The sequence below is a fragment of the Vulpes lagopus genome, chromosome X, assembly GCF_018345385.1.
Source record: "Vulpes lagopus strain Blue_001 chromosome X, ASM1834538v1, whole genome shotgun sequence".
In the NCBI taxonomy this organism is placed as follows: domain Eukaryota; kingdom Metazoa; phylum Chordata; class Mammalia; order Carnivora; family Canidae; genus Vulpes; species Vulpes lagopus.
The window spans coordinates 83,235,649-83,252,944 of NC_054848.1; the positions used below are offsets into that span (position 1 = coordinate 83,235,649).

A 17,296-nucleotide genomic window follows, 5' to 3' on the forward strand; every position below is an offset into this window, starting at 1 on the left:
TCTCCCTCTGCCTATGTCTCTGCCTCTCTCTCTCTCTCTCTCTGACTATCATAAAAAAAAAAAAAAAAAAAAAACATTGCTAGTGATTCTTGACTTTCAGTGGCAATGATGTAGGCCTTTTGGTCTGAAACCTTAGGAATCTTCTAGCTAAAAAGGAACCAGGATCTGTATGTTAGAGTAGCTCACTCCACATGTGAGCTCTGCAGGGCATAAATGAATCAGCCAAGTGGAACTTCTTCCGGGGGGAAGTATGGAACTTAACAGGCTGTGTTGTGAAATGGGGGAAAGAGGGTTGGGGAGGCTCTGTGAAAAAGTTTTGAGGACTCAGGGCAGATCCAGTGTTCAGTAAAGAAAACTATCTGTTTTCTTCTTCAATGCTGAATGTCCTTTACCCCCATCCTTGCCCCATCTCTTTTTTCTAAAAGATTTTATTTATTCAAGAGAGAGGGAGAGAGTGTGTGTGCAGGTGCAGAGGGAGAGAGAGAATCCCAAGCAAACTTCCTGCTGAGCTCAGAGCCTGATGTGGGGCTTGGTCTCATGACCCTGAGATTGTGACCTGAGCTGAAACTAAGAGTTAGACTCTCAACAGACTGAGCCACCCAGGCTCCCCGCTCCATCTCTGCTTTGGATGTCATTTCACAACTCTGTGTCTCAGGTTCCTTATCTGTCAAATGGGGAGGATCCTTGTTCTTGCTTCTCAGAAACCGTGATAATTAAGTGAGATAGTACATGTAAAAGCGTGTAACCCAGCACGTGGTGCTGAAGTATTAAGTGTTGTTATTAAATGATGAGGGATAGATTCTTGCTCCCATTCTGGGTCCTTTCTTCCTGCCACTTGGCTGTTTTTTCTTCTGCTGCCCTCTTCTCTTTCATCTCCTCCCTCCCTTTCTCTCCCTGTTGCCCCACATTTCCTCCTTTGCCTGGGGCTGGCAGTAGTGCCCACACCTAGTTTTATACTCTCCATGGCTTTCCAAGATGGGGAACTCTTGGAATAGGGGGTGAGGCAGCCCTCCAAGGAAGTAAAATGTTTCTGGAGGGCAGCCTCCTGGCCACCCTAAGATTTGTGACCAGGGTGCCTACAGAGTCATGGAGGGCCAGTGGTGACAAGAGCCTGGATGTGGAACTGAGAGGCCTGTGTCATAGGCCAGTCCTGGCCACAGCATGATGTGGGGCCTGGGGTCACAGTGGGCCAGAGCAGACCAAAAAGGTGAGGAGGAGCATGTGAACAGGGAAGGTCTGGGCCCAGCTCCCATGTGGAGGGTTACTACACACCCACTGGTAACAGTGCTGTCAGGCTTTTTTAGGAGAAGAGGGAGCAGGGGAGTAGCACAGGGTGCCGGCCAATACTATAAACTCTACAGCCAGATTTTCTGGGGTTGGATCCTGGCTCTGTTACCACATGAGCTGGGTGAACTTAGCAAACCTCTCTGTGCCTCAGTTTCTCATACCTGAAGATAATTGGAACAGCACAGTTATTATGAGCATTGGGCGAACTGATAAAGAAGAGAGCACTGACTAGTTCTAGGCACACAAGTACTATACACGTTTGTTATACTAAAAATAATAAAAAATTACACCAATCTTAGAGCTACGTAGTTATTTTCATTTTGCCGGTGCCGAAATGGGCTGAGAGGTTAAGTGATGTGCCAGAGGCCCCAGGGCTGTTAAGGGCATAAGGACATCTAGAAACATGGATGTGATGGACTCCCAAGTTTGTGCTCATAGCCACAGTGTTAAACTGGACCTGTGGGTAAAGAGTGCACTGTGCAGGAGGCCAGGAAGGCTGGAACAGAGGGAGAAGCAAGCGGGTGCTGTGATTTCAGGGAGGTGAACAACAGGTAGAGTCAGGGAGGTAAGTAGAGGTACTACTTGAGGACACAGTTGGCATTGGGCACCACTGGGTCCTTAGCCCGGTTCACTACTCCATGCTGGGGCAGAGCCGCCTGGCTCCCCAGTCCTGTTTCTGGGAGAGGTCAGGTCCCTTACTTAGGTAGCTGAGGATGGGATTATGACCAGGGCACTGAACCTTCTTCCTGGGACCTTTTCCCATTGCCTGCTTTCTGGGTGACCATGCTCAAGCCTGTTAAACCTTTTGCGCCTCGGTTTCCTCATCTGTCAAATAAGGATAATGATACTTGGCCTGCCCACCTCATGGGGTTTTCGAGAGGCATCTATAGTTCCTGGATATGGAAACAGTTGAAGAAGCGTGCAGCAGTACCTGATTCCAGATGGTAGGGGGAGCCCAGATCCTGTTACTGTGGGGCTCTAATGCGAGCCTCTGAGACCTCCAAAGCTCATGCCAGCAATGCCCATTGTCACACCATTTCCAGTGATTCCAGCATGGTCTGCGGAGCCACATGAAGCCTCATCTCTTTTTCTGGGATCTTGTGTCCCTCTGTGAGTGTAAACTAGTCATTGAGCATCGTCTGTGTCTGTGGGAAATTTTCCTTCTGTGTGGGTTTTTATCTTCAGGGGCCAGCACCAGCATCTCTGTTCAGGGTTCACAGTCATCCCAGTCCCCATTCCGGGAGCTCTGCCATCTTTTTGGTTCTAGTCTTTGGCACGAGGCAGGTTTGGGTTGTTATTAGCACACAGTCTTGGTTCTGTGTTTGCCTTATAGGGAACAGGGAGGCAGCTGATCCTTCCCCTGGGTGTCCTTGTCTCTGGGCTTCCCTTTATAGAGATGTGTGTTTGTGTGTGTGTGTGTGTGTGTGTGTATGTATTGTAGGCTGTGTAAGCCCCAGATGCCAAGCCTCTTGCCAGCTGCTGAAGTTTGTTTCTCTCTCTCCCTCTCTCTCTCTCTAGAATTGAGTTAGCCATCCAGCTGTTTCCATTCCTTGCCCTCTGCCAAACTCTGTGTGGCGTGTGCATGGTCCCCATGCCAGGTAGAAACCAGACTCTGCTTCGGTATTCCAGAGCTTCCATTTTGAGAGAGTTGTGGGAAGTGGCAGTGAGTGAGCCCATGTGGTGGATGGAGGGAGGGTGGGGCTGTCCTGTTGGCAGTCCCTGTCACAACTGGCCCAGCTGCTTGGTCTTCACCCAAAAGTAGGGCCAACGCTGGACAGACCCCAAATATCCAGCAGGGAAACTCTTCATTCTTGGATCTAAACCAGGCCAGACCAAGCAACTACTTTTTTTTTTAATCTGGAAAATGGGAATAATAAATCCTACTCCACATGTTCTTCATGTCAGGGAGAAATAAGCTTTGAAATCGTCCACCACCTCCTCACCAGGAGCAAGAAGTGACATAAGGTTGTGTGTCTTCAAGTATATCCTGAAGAACACTGAGTGTTTATTTTGAACGAAAAGGCACTGACCAAGTTTGGGAAATAATAATTAAACCATTGTATGTTCTGTGGTTGTAGAAACCACCCAGATTCTCAATATGCCACTAGGATACATGGGGACTCTTCCAGGGGATCTAGTAGACGCAGCGTTTCTTCCATCATAACCAGATGTCTTAGCGGAACATTTTTCAAGCGCCATCTCTGCTGAATATGCTTTGGAAGATGCCGGCCTAGGTCCTAAGGTATATTCCTTCTGTTCTTTCTTCTCTCACTGTAAAGGGAGATGAACACTGGAAATGCATGGTAGTGGCTAAGGTGTGGGTCCTATAGAGGAAAGGTGTGCCATCTCAGAAGCTCTTGACATGAGTGCTTCCTGCTCTGAAACACCTCTCTCCCTCCTGTCCTTACAGCTCCCCTTTGAATTGGAGATTTACTACATTCAGCATGTTATGCTCTACGTGGTGCCCATCTACCTGCTTTGGAAAGGAGGTAAGGCCAGTTGAAACACACATCCATGCCACTCACAACACCCAGCCACTCCCTTCTGTTTGGGGGACTCGCATTGTGTCGGGTGCGCCTACCAGGATCTTGGGCTGCTGCCTGGTGGGGTTTCTGCAGGATGCCTTATGCCACACACCATGGGATGGGAAAACAGGCATGGAAAAGGCCTGCCTAGAGTCTGGGGGCTTTTCAGAAACATCCTCCATGGGGGAGCGTGGTGCACCTTAGGAAGGGAAGAGGGAAGTATTCAGCCATCTCAGGAGAGGGACCTTGTGCTTTTGTTCATAATATCCATCCTCTCAGAACCAAAGAAGATACTGAGAGGGGTAAGAAGTTCGGGGGGCTCTGGGGTTATAGAATTGAGGGAAGAAACAGGTAAAGGAACAGCAATCACTGTATAAAATAAACCATTGACAACCTTGAGTTTGTCACAAGGGAGAGACCACCAACTTGGTAGAGACAGCTTAGGAAGGAAGCTGAACTATTTGTGACCTCACAGTGACCCTTACATTATCCCCTCCCTCCTGGTATGTGGTAGATGAAAGGGGAGTTCCCATCCCTTCTAGAAGAGTCATGAGAGCCCTCCTTCTCAGGGCTCTAACCTTCCTGAGAGGCCTGTAACCTGGAAGGCATCCCCTTCTAGCAGATGGTTGCTGGACCTTCTATGTTGGATCCCCCTACTGTGTTGGCTGTTGTGCCTTTTCTGGGAGACCAGCACCCCCACCTCAATTCAAGAAGCGAGGGCTTCATTTCTATGCATTGAAAATGACGTGAAGCCACAGGGGCCCTTGAAGCCACTGGAAGATGGTTTGGAAGTTGTGCTTCCTCTAACTCAGAAATCCTGGCAAATCTCAAGAACTTCTGGCATAAGCTCACCTCAAGGACCAGTCAACCTGGCGTAGAGTCTGCTGCCATTTGAGAGATTTGCCCCCCTGTGCCCTGCTTTGTCAGCGTTCTTTTCTTAGGACTTGGCTGTATATTCTTTGAGGTTGTTTTTACCCTGTGCAGCCACTTGGGGTCTCACCAAGTCAGAAGCACTTCCTTTTTTGTGTGTGTGTGTGTGTATGTGTGTGTGTGTGTGTGTGTTCTATAGGCATATGGAGTGTTTTATTTAAGCTGTTTCTAAGAATTGTGCTTAAAAGGTTTTATATGGAACATTCAAGCTTATCTTAATGAACAGTCTAGTCTTTGAGAGATCATGTATCATCTAGGTCCTTTTAATCTGCTTTAACAGTACTATATCCCTCCCCTAAGCTTTAAGGGAAAATCTCAATATCCAGGGGATAGGCACCCTTTTTTCTTCAGACCTGTCTCCTATGGCAAAGGAAATGGCTTCCTAATAATATCCAGGTCTGAGGGGTACACTGAGTTTTAATAGAACCAGACAGCTGTCTCAGAGCCCCAGAACCACCCCCCTCCCCACCACCCTTTCTGAGGTATGTGAGGCGAGTTCTGGCCAAAGGTGCATGGCTGCTAGTTAGACCTATCTGTGCTCTGAGGTGCCCATCAGAATCTATTAGGTAGCTGAGCTGGACGATTCTGACATGGAAAATATCAAGTAGCCATCCCTCCAACCCCCCTACTCCCACCCCAAGGAACCCACAGTCTGGGAAGCTGCAGCTTCTAGAAGTGCTAGATGTCACTGTGGCCTTCTGTTGGCTCTCTTGGTGCACTGTCTGGGGAAACCAAGCAGAGGAAGTAGGGATTCCAAGGCTTCATTCCAACTTCTTTCTCAATGTTGGTGATTCTCTCTTCTCTCCTCTGATGTTTGGCTCAGAGAAGAGGCTGTACAAACTCTACCGGTAATAATAACCCCAGTAAATACCAACTTTTTCTTGAGTGTTTCCTGCATACGAGATACTCTGCTAGGCACGTTTTGTGTGTCTCCTCACCACAAGGACAATGCCCCTTCTGCAGAAGAGAAAACCAGAGCTCAGAAATGTTAGGTACCTTGTTCCCAGCCTTAAGTAGCAGAGCCAAAAAATCAAAGCCTGGCCTAGGTTCCCTCTCAGACCAGTGCTTCCACCTCCCCTCCCCCCACACACACACCTGGTTGTCCTAAAAGGCAAGGTGTCTTGTCTCCTGAGCCCATGAAGTTGGGAGTCTCCCCTCCAGCTGCCCCCAACATGTATTTGTTGAACACCTACTATGTGCCCAGCATTTGTCCTAGGGGATCAGAGATTCCCTGCCACACGGAGTCCCTTTCTAGGAGGAAGAGAGGAGAAGAGAGGAAGTAATTGTAATACAGCGGGATATGTGTGACAGCGCTGGAGAAACATCATCCGATTTGTTCTTCACCATTTCTGGGTTCTTGTGAAGCCTCCGCTTCCTTACTGGCTCTTTGCTGTCATCTGCTGTTCACTTGGGGGAAATTATCCACACTTAAGTGAACAGGCTAGATTTCCTAAGGCTGCTTTCACCTCTGGTCCCGAGCCTTGGACCTGGGCTTTGCAGACAGCAAGTCAATAGGGAGAGAGCAGCGGGAAAATATTCCCTGTAAATCAAAACAACTGAGGGTTGGGAGGGGGCTTGTCTTTCCTAGAAGTCTTGTCATTTTCCAGAAATAACTGACTATGGGATTTTTACGCAAGGCAAGACGGCTCTCCTATAGGTACCTCCCCCAGCCAGGATCCCTGTTTTCCTGAAAGGCAGGATCCTGCTGCTTTCTGTGGCTTAGGGGCGGCTGGGAGCTGCTCAGGCGGGATCCCATCCCTCCTCTGTTCCTGTGGTCCTTTGGCACCACCATAGGAAACATGACATCCTCTTTCTGCACTATTCTTTTTGTCCCCCAGCCTGCCTTTTAATTTCTGTTTCCTTTCCTCCCAGGTCCTTGCCTTTGGCTCTCTGGAACTACAGTTGACCCTTGAACAATGTGCAGGGTAGGGATGCCGCCCCCCCCCCGCACAGCCTAATGCCCGTGCATAACTTTTGCCTCCCCCCAAAACATAAATCCCCATAGCCTACTCTTGACGAGAAGCCTTACCAGTGAAACAATTGATCAGCACATATTTTGTATGTTCTATGTGTTATGTCCTGTATTCCTACAATAAAATAAGCTAGAGCAAAGAAAATGTTATTCAGAAAGTCATAGGAAGAGAAAACACATTTAGGATACTGTTCTGTATTTATCAGGGAAAAAAATCCCCATATAAGTGAACCCACACATTTGAAACCTGTGTTGTTCAAGGGTCAGCCATATATTTTTTAGAACCCCATCCCCACCACCACAACCAGCTTTTCAAAGAACACCAGGGCCTCCTATTTTTGCCTGAAGCTCCCTCTAATGGATGCTGCTCTTCCTGCTCAGCGCCCAATTGCTATCCAGGCCCCCAGTGTCTCTTCCAGACTGATGTTTCTTTATTTTTTTAAAGACTTTATTTATTTATTCATGAGAGACACTGAGAGAGGCAGAGACATGGGCAGAGGGAGAAGCAGGCTCCCCGCGGGGAGCCTGATGTGGGACGTGATCCCAGAAAGGCTCAACCACTGAACCACCCAGGTGCCCCCAGATAATATTTCATCTCCCTTGGTGAAAATGCTTTCTCCTTTACCATTCCCTCCACCTTTTCTTTTCATCACTACTACCACTCTTGGCTGCTTCCCTTATAATCCTAGATAGATGCCTTTGGCCCCTGGCACTCAGTATTTCTGTTACAACTCTGGCCAATATCCAGAGAGGCTTCCAGTGAAGACCACTCGTCCCACTCCAGCTTCTAGGAGTTTGGGCGTGTCCACTGCGGTGACTTCTATGTCTTCTTGTCTTCAGCCAGCTGGTCTTGGCCACCCCCATCCCCCAAAACTCCGCTGTCTCAGATCCTTAGCCCCTACATCCCTTTCTGTGACCTGAACCTCTACTCTTTCCAACTACCTCTCCTTCCCAATCAGCTCGTCCCACTATTACCAATTACTAGAACTTTCCTTTCACTAGCTCCTAAAAGCTTGCTTCACCCTTTGTCCCTTCCAGCAGCGTCCATGTCCAGTTCCAGTAGCCAGTGTTGGACTACTAAGGGAAATGTCTCAAGTCATTCAGATTTGGGACACTAAAGTTTCATGGCCTGTTGTAATTGTGCTCTCAACACCATCATGGTTGGGTTCTATCTTTTGTCAGCTCAGCTACACACTGCCCTAAGAAGTCATGTGCTGAGCCTTTACCATCCTGATCAAACTTACTATCCTCCCCAGCTAAGAACTGAGAAAACAGAGATTCCCAGGACAGGGGACATTTCCTCCATCATTTCCCATTGCTCTCAAAACTGTTTCACCCACCTATATCCTTAACATTCCTCCCTGTTATCTTGGAGGAAGTGGTGGTGTGGTTATCTCATCTCCCTTCCTGTCCTCTGGAACTTTGCACCATCAAGCAGTCACTTGTTTACCTGGGTTTTCAGCTCTCCCCCCCCCCCCCACTCCTGGCTTTTCAGCTGAGAAGGATGCTGAAGTCTTCCCATTCTAAAAAAAAAAAAAAAGTTTCTCTTGGCCTTATACTGTCTCTTTCATCTTCCCTTCACAGCTAAGCATCTTTAAAAATCATTAGCCAAACAAGATTTCTTAAACTTCAGTTCTTTGGGCATGACAATTTGTGCCTTATCTTCAGAGCCATCTGTATTATGTCTGGAATATATGTCCTTAAATCTCCTGATATTTATTTTTCCTAAAATATATGTTTCCGGGGTGCCTGGGTGGCTCAGCGGATTAAGCAAGCACGTGACTGGGACTCAGGTCAAGATCTCAGGGTTCTGGGATCGAGTCCCAAGTTGGACTCTGAACTTAGCAGAGAATCTGCTTCTCCCTCCCTCCTCTGCCCCTCTACCTACTCATGCTCACACTCTCTCAAATAAAGAAAAATCTTAAAATAGATTTAATTAATTTAATTTATTAATATATTTAATATTGGTAATTAATATAAAGATATATTTAAATAATGTAATGTTTAATATATATTTTTAAAATATATATATATATTTGTTTTCCTAAAATACATTTTTACTCAATGAAATCCTGGATCCAGTGCACTGGTGATGTATTTTTAATACACTGTAAATACATAGCTATTGGAAATGAAATGTTTACCTCTTTACCACCTGAAATCACCCCAGGAACAGAACAGAACTGTGAGTGGCACTTGTCTGCATTTGATGACCTACCTCCCACACCTCAGAACATTGCCATGGGGTATCTCCTGGCGCCGCCCACTTCTTCACAGAAGCAACACTCTTGAAAATTGCCAACAACATCTGCCTGACCAAATCTAATGGCTCCCTCTCAGGCTTTATCCTGCTGGAACTCTCTGCTATGTTGGACATCATTGGTCACTCCTCTTTGGAATGCTCTGCTCAGAGGGCTTCCAGTCTCTCTCTCACTTCTGGCTCACCTGCTTCCCTGACCATTCCTTCCCACACGCCTCTATCAAGAGTTCTTTTTCCTCTATCCCCCTGATGTGTTGGTTTCCCCACAGTTCTATCCTGGGCTTGCCTCTTGCTCTGCTGCTCCCCAAATGGTCATGTGCTTATATAGTTCAACCACTACTCTGAGTAGTCATGGCTGCCACATTGCTGTCTGCAGCCCAGACTTACGAGATTTTAGTTTCATGAGGTTTACTCAGCATCTCCACCTGAATGTCCCAAGCACACCTCACTCAGCCTGTCTAGGCTGCACTCATTATTTTCCCTATCAGCCCTGCTGCTCTTCCTGTGGTACTTGGCAGATGGCACCACCCCATCACCCCAGCTAGAACCTGGGAATCCTCTCTACCCCCGCATCTATTTTATCCACTCATCTGACACACATATCTTACTCCTTTCCAGCTACTATAACAAAATACCACCAACTGGGTAGCTTATTAACAATGGAAGTTTCTTGTTCTCAGCTCTGGAGGCTGAGGAAGTCCCAAGGTCAAGTTGCCAGCAGGGTTGCCTTCTTGGGAGGATTCTCTTCCTTGTTCCTAGCCAGCTCCATCTTGCTGCATCATCACATGGTAGACAGGGCAAGGGATCTACTGGGGCCCCTTTTATAAGGCACTAATCCCATTCTTGAGGGCTCCACCCTCATGACCTAAGCACCTCCCAAAGGCCCCACCCCCTAATATCATCCATCTTTAGGGGTTAGGATTTCACCATATGAATTTGGAGGGATACAGACATTCAAACCATAGCAGCATATTTAAGCACACCTTCTTTCTGCTGGTCTCTACACTGGTCATTGGGGTGCCCCAATCAGTGAAAACAGATACCACCCCTTCCCTCATAGAGTTTGTAACGTAGTGGGAGGAGACAGGTATGAATCAAATAATCACACAAACAAATATTTATTTATAACTGATGTTAGTACTCTGAAAGAAATGAACATGCTATAATGAGAACTAAGAATAAAATACCTATTTTGGAGGTTTAAGGGAGAATTCCCTGAGGAAGTAACATTTCAACTGAAGGATATGTAGGGGATTCACTAGGCAAGTGTAGAATTAGGGGTGGTGGTGAGACCTTATAACCCCACAAAACCACATGTACGACAGCACTGGCAGGAGGGAGGGCCAGGGGGAGGATGGATAACACTGGGCCTGAGGGGCAGGAAGGGGTCAGATATGGAAGGCTTTGTCAGCTGTGGTCCGGGATTTGGCCTTTATTCTAAGAACTATGGAGAGCCAGTGAAAGTTTCAAGAAGGGACATAACATCAGCTTGCCTTCCTACTGATTCTTTTCCTATGTAAATCATTTATATCATTCAAACTGTAAAATACAGAAAACTATTCTGTGACAGATCACCTTCCTACCCTTTCCCCCATCTACACAGTGCCCCATACAACTCCACAGGTAACTGCCATTTTGTTTTTTTGCATATCCTCCCAGGGTTTTTTCTTGTATATATAAATAAATTCAAAAAATATTTTATTTCCCTCCTCTGTAAGGCACACATCCCCAAATAGCATACTGCACAACTGTTTTGTTGTGACTCTTTTGCCTAGCAGTACTTCTTAGTTCTCCCGGTAAGCCCATAGGAAGTTTTCTCATTCTTTTGTGCAGCAGCATGTGTGTTCCATTGTATGGATGACAAAATACAGTCTAATAGAAATGGCAACACTTTATATAGCACCAGGAGGTACCAGACATTGTTTCAAGCTCTTCTCACACATGAATTCATTTCAGCCCCACCATAGTCCTCTTAGGCAGGGTTGCTGTTATGTCCCTTTTACAGATGAGGAAACTGAGGCTCTGCTATTAAATAGAAGACTTGGGATTTGAGCCCACTGGTATGGTTCTAAGGTCCTTGCTGTTAACACAGGATTACGACAGTACACCATAATTTATTTGTTCTATCTCCTATTAGTAAATATTTAAGTTGTTTGGAATCTTTGGTTAATATAAATACCACTGCCCTGCACAACCTTGTACCCATGCTGATTTACACATGTACAAGCGTATCTAATATGATAAATCCCCCAAAGTAGAATTGCTGAATCAAAAGAGTACATGTGTTCATAATTTTGATGGATGTTTCCTAACTCATAAACATCATACCATTTTAAATGCCCACCAGCAGTGGCTAAGAGTGCCTTTTTCCACACACCCTCACCAAAAGAGCGTATTCCCAGCGTTTATCTATTTTTGCCCATCTGATGGGTAAAAATAATGGTGTTGCAATTCTGATTTAATTTGAATTTCCTTCACTTTGGGTGAAGGGGAGCGTCCTTTTACATGTTTGAATTGGCATTGGATTTCTTCTTCCTTGAATTCTGTGTCTCTCACATGCTCATCTTTTCCTTGCATCATTGCCTTTTTTAACAAAATTGAGTCCTTAGGAACTCTTTACATATAATATATATATTATATATTTATCTATATTTCTGTATATTTATATGTGATATATATTCTATATATTTCTATATAATATATATATCTATATAAATATTTGGAGTTAACCCATTGTGATCTGAGCTGTGGATATTTTCCCGTTTTCTCACTTGTCTTTCAACTTTGCTTATGATTTATTTACGTAAGATGTTTATATTTATATGTAAATTATCTTGCTTTCATCATATGGCCTCTAAATTTTGAGTTGTGGTTAGGAAGGCCATCTCCACTCTGAGGCTACCAAAAATATATCCCGTATTTTCTCCCTCCTGTGTTAATAGTTTCATTTAAAAAAAAAAAAAGCTTTAAATCCTGCATCCACTTGGAATTTATCCCAGTATACAATGTGAGATAAAGATCCAACTTTTTTTCTGGATGGTTTCTCATTTGTCCCAAGACAGTTGAGCAAATAGCCCAGCATGATAGTGTTTGTTGGAAAGATCATGCTTGGCTGCTGTGCAGAGAGATCGCCATGCTCTCCTGCCTTTACCTCCTAAATTTTTCTTAAGTCGATCATCCTTCCTATCTTGGGCTGGGCCTTACCCCTCTCTCACCTCAACCATGACAGCTGGCTCTGTGTGGTCTCCCTACCTCCAGCCTCCCCATCTCCCCCCAACAACCTGTCCCTGTAGCTTCCAATGCTATGTTGGAAAGCCCAAATAGGATCACAACATTTCCCTATTTGGGAATTTCCAGCCCCCCCCCCCCCCCAGCACAGTGCATTTTCCCAGGAGGCACAAAAGGCCCCTGTGTGACCTGATCCTACCCCTTTCCCCAGCCTCTTCTTTTTATACTCCTCCCTTACTTGTACTCCGCCTTCAGGCTATATGAAAAGCCCTAGAGTCCTCTGAATTTTCTGTGCAACTTTTATGCCTTGGCACCCTGCAAATGGCAAGACTTCTGCAGGGAATGCACTTCTCCAGCTTAGACACCGGAAAGCATCTGTCTTCCAAACTCCACCTGGACAGTTAGCCTCTCTGGGCAGCTGCCCTGGAACTGTTCTGTCACCATCCCTTTCATAATGCAGTGCACGCATCTGCCAACGTGCCTGTCTGCCTGAGGACGGGAGGTGTTCTTTTGCTCCTGATATTTCAGGGCTGAATGAATGAGTGATATAGCCACACACCGCACATTTTACTTATCCCCTTCTACATTTTACAAGCTAACATGTATTGTGCACTTAAAAAAATTTATTTTTCATGAGAGACACACAGAGAAAGAGGGAGAGAGATAGGCAGAAGAAGCAGGCTCCATGCGGGGAGCCTGATGTAGGACTCGATCCCAGGACTCCAGGATCACGCCCTGGGCTGAAGGTAGGTGCTCAACTACTGAGCTACCCAGGGACCTGTACTGTGCACTTTCCACCAAGTAGGCACTGGGTGAGTGTTTTACTCACATGATCTTGATCTCGATTAATCCCTGTAAGCCCACTAGACTTAGGGGATCCATGACCTTGAATGAGAAAAAAAAATAACGTCTTTTTTGTCATGGACTCCAACCATCCAGCATTTCCTTTGGTGCAAATCGTAGACATCCATCCACAGTTCATGTCAATTGCAATTTCTTCTCCTATTATAGCTGCTATAGGGATTTCAGAACACCATTTGTACATCATTATTACTTGAACATTTCAAAGCCTTAATTTTTAAAGTATTTCAATGATCATTTAGGTATTATTGTTTTCTCTTGTAATCCTACGTCTTTTATTTTGTCTACTTAAAAACTTTATCCTGATTGATGAGGCCCCAGACCACTCAGGGGGTCCCCAGCACTACAAAGGTTAGGAGCCCGTGCACTAGAGTTTCACCTGACACTGGAAACCAGGTGGGCGAGCTTCACCCCCACGCTATGCTGCTCCTCCATGTAGTCACTGCGTTCTGACAGACTGTGGGTTGGAATCCTGAGTCTGGTGCTTGGGCTAGTGCCATAAACCTCTCTGAGTCTGCTTTCTCATGTGTAAAAGGAGGACAGGAACAGTACCTATTTCATAGGGGAGCCATGAGGGTTCAATGAGTTCGTATATGTATATATGCAAAATGATGCCCGGCACATGGTGTTATATACTTTTATATGTAATACTGCCTCTTGTTAATTACACATCTGTCTTCCAGTGAGACTGTGGGCTCTTGAGGTCCAGATTGTTCCTTGCACAATTCTGAAGCAACAGAGCCTTGTACCTACATAGTGTATGCTTGTCAGTGGGTTTAACGTTGCTGGCATCCCTCTTTTTAGATGCTTGTTTCTCCTCTGCTCTGCATGACACATCTGTCTCCTGGTTGTCCTCCTGTGGCTGGTGGTCTTTGGGCTCCTTTGCTCTGCCTGCCCCAGAGATCCTGGCGTTGTCCATCCCTAGATCTAACTGCAGGCTTGAGAAACACCACAGGTCCTTCAAAGGAAACATGTCTACAATCAGACTTCTCAATTCCATACCCCTTCTTCCAACTGGTTCTTTTTCCTCCTCTTCTCTTTCCTCTATGACTGGCTCCACCATCCCACCCACAGCCAAAGCCAAAAACCTAGCCAGCAACTTTCTAGATCCCTTCCTCTGCCTCATCCCCTATGCCAGTCAGTTCAGAAGTTTTCCAGTGATCCAGATTCTCAAAATGCTTGCAATTTCAGCCCTTCTTATCTGTTTCCACACCCCCACACCCAAATCCAGGCTCTCAGCCTCTGTTGCCAGGACTACTTCATTTTTTCCCTCATGTCCCTGCCCTGATTGCCCCCTGCATCTCCTCACAGTCTGTCCTCCATCCAGGCTCCAGAATGACCTAGGAAAGAACAAATCCGATCAGATTTGGCTCCCCTGCTTAAAAATCCTGTCTGGGAGGCAGACCATACTCCTTTTACATGGTATTCAAAATATTTACAGTTCCATCCTCATCTGCTCTTTGACCTCATTTCCAATCATTGAGATTTCAATTCCCATTACTTTACCTTCTAAGTGAACAAATCTCCTGACACATTTGGCCCACCTGCCCCCAACACCGTGTCCACACACATGACAGCTTGTCTGCCTGGAGCCTGGAAAACTCCACGTCCTCCTTTAGCATTAGCTCAGAGATGCTGCCCCCACTCCAGGGCTGTCTCTGACTTCCCGAGGCAGCCTAAAGCACTCTCTTGAACATTCTCTTTACACTTTCTATATATGCCTTGAGTGTTGCCAAGGGCTTCACCTGAGGGTTTATCAGTTCGCCACTAGGTGACAGTAGTCTCATTTTTTCATTTTTCAGGAAATGAGGATCTACAATTAAGATCATTGTTATTTTAATTTAAATTAAGAACCCTAAATAGTTAAATTGACAGTATTCATTATAATTAAGATGCTATGGGAGTAGAGAGAGGACAGAGTACGAGGCCCCAGGATTTCCACCCAGGTGGCTGGGAGAGACAGGTTGCACTAATGGAGAAGGGCCACAGAGGGAAGGAACATGTTTTAGGAAGGTTGTTTCTGTTTTTATTTTTACGCTTGAGTTTGAGACACTTCTAGGCTATCAGGCTGAGATGTCCAGGAGGCAGTCAGATGGAATATTCTGGAGCTGTTCAGGAGAGTCTGGGCTGGAGGCTGACTTCAGTGTCATTGCTATAGAGGTGGTACATCCAGACATGGGAGTAGCCGAGATCGTCCAGGGTAACGTTGTCTGTGCGGAAGAAACAGAACTTGGAGAAAAGGCCTTGGGGAACATCAGCCTGTGACTAGTGGATAAAAGAGGAGGAGCACAAGGAGATTACAGGAACCATCAGAGTGGTAGAAGGAGTGGCTGGTTGCCCTGGAAGCTAAGGCAGGAGAAAGGTTCATCAAGTCATAGTGATCAGGAGCATCACGTTGTTTCAGAGTTCTGGCAAAGTAAGGCCTTTGGCAACATGGGGATGGGAGAGAAAGAGAAGGCTGTTAAGGAAAGAGGGGTGAAGAGTTACAGAGCTAAGGGAGAGATTCCTCCCCCTTCCACTTTTTCCTGTCTGTACTTTCCCCCTCCTCTCATTTACTCTCTGCCCAAAGCTGGGCACATTCAGGTGCTACAATGAAGGCCAGTAGTGAGAGGGAACATGGCAGGTACTAGGGAGCCAAGGGAGTGGAGGACTCATAGGTGCCAGACCCCTGCTGAGAAGGAATGGGCTTTGCAGTGAATGGAGATGGGCACCGACAAGAGGCGTGAGTGTTGAGGGAGGTGGGAGAAGGAGACAAGTCTAGACTGTTGGTGCACTGCCCGATAGAATTCTCGGTGACCATGGAGATGGTCTATATCAGCTCTGCTCGGTATGGTAACCACTGCTCTGTGTGGCCCCTGAGTAGAGGACACATGGCTAGTGCAACCCAGGAAGTAGGACCGAGGAAGTTTTCCGTTTGATTTCAGCTTAATGGATTTACATTGAAATGGAAAAGGCTGGGATCCCTGGGTGGCGCAGCGGTTTGGCGCCTGCCTTTGGCCCAGGGCGCGATCCTGGAGACCCGGGATCGAATCCCACGTCGGGCTCCCGGTGCATGGAGCCTGCTTCTCCCTCTGCCTATGTCTCTGCCCCTCTCTCTCTCTCTCTCTCTCTCTCTCTCTCTGTGTCTCTCTCTCTCTGTGTGTGTGTGTGTGTGTGTGTGTGTGACTACCATAAATAAATAAAAATTAAAAAAAAAGAAATGGAAAAGACTGTGTATCTTGAGCAGCTATAGCTACCATATCTGACAGTGTAGCTCTATAAGTTTGGTGGCTAGTGCAGCGGGGGGCCCCCTGAAGCAGATTCCCCCCATCTTTCCCCACACTGGTCTGTACAGTTGCTCCATTTTTGCCAGGAGGACTCAGCAGCCTGCATGGAGGCACAGGACCTCGGGCTTGAGGTATCCATCTAAGATTGGGGCTTTGTAAGTAATAGGGTCAATGGTGTGGAAGATCCAGAAAGTAAGGGATGTTTGGGGTTTGGGACAGAGCTTTGGTAACCCTGCCACCCACTTTCCTCCTTTCGGGTTTCCAACCAAGGTTCAGATCACCCAAGGAGCAGTAACAGAATGGGAAATAGAGTGCTTACTTTGTGATTAGCCTCTCAGACACCCAGCACCTCCAGCATAGGCAGGGCTACGTTCGCTACCTGGGGTAAAGCCTGAAGCTTGGTCTTGACACCTAAGTGAGCTTTCTGCTCCAGACCCTAACCATCTGAAGTGGTCAGATTTGTAGACTGGGCCTGAACTTCTTTCCCACCTAGTCAAAGGAACAGAGAAGCTTGAGAAGAAGTTTGAACAGGCCTGGCTACCTGCCGATGAAACAGTTCTGAGATGTGCACAATGAAAAGTGCATGCTGCCAATTACGAAGTGGGACCAATCTGGTTTCAAAACCTAGTTCTGTCACTTAATTAGCTGTGTGACCTTGGCTGAGTCCCTTAACTTCTCTCTGCTTCTGTTTCTCCATCTATAAAATAAGAGTAGTAGTACTTCCTCAAAGGGTGTGGATAAGCAGTAAGTGTGTTCATGTATGCAAAGCACTTAGAGTAGTACCCATCATGTAATTCACACCTTATAAATTTGTACTCATATGCTTTCTGTCTGCTAAGGTACCATGACTCTGCCTACCAATCTCCTAAAATGTGGTCTGAGCTCTTTCTTAGGTTATCACTCTTAGCAGGCTACCCTTGGTGATGAGCTAGTGAGAACGGGGGTAGGGAGAAGTATGGGGTAACAG

The 17,296-nt window shown here is 46.3% G+C and overlaps 1 protein-coding gene across 9 annotated transcripts in view; it reads left to right on the top strand.

Moving 5' to 3' along the window:
* The window catches only part of TMEM164 (transmembrane protein 164), a 171,622-nt gene that overhangs the window by 131,350 nt on the left and 22,976 nt on the right, over positions 1-17,296 (top strand). For all 9 annotated transcript variants that reach the window (XM_041740667.1, XM_041740663.1, XM_041740669.1 and 6 more), the window contains one exon: positions 3,698-3,776. In XM_041740667.1, coding sequence (XP_041596601.1) covers positions 3,698-3,776 — 79 coding nt within the window. The remainder of the gene's footprint in view (positions 1-3,697; positions 3,777-17,296) is intronic.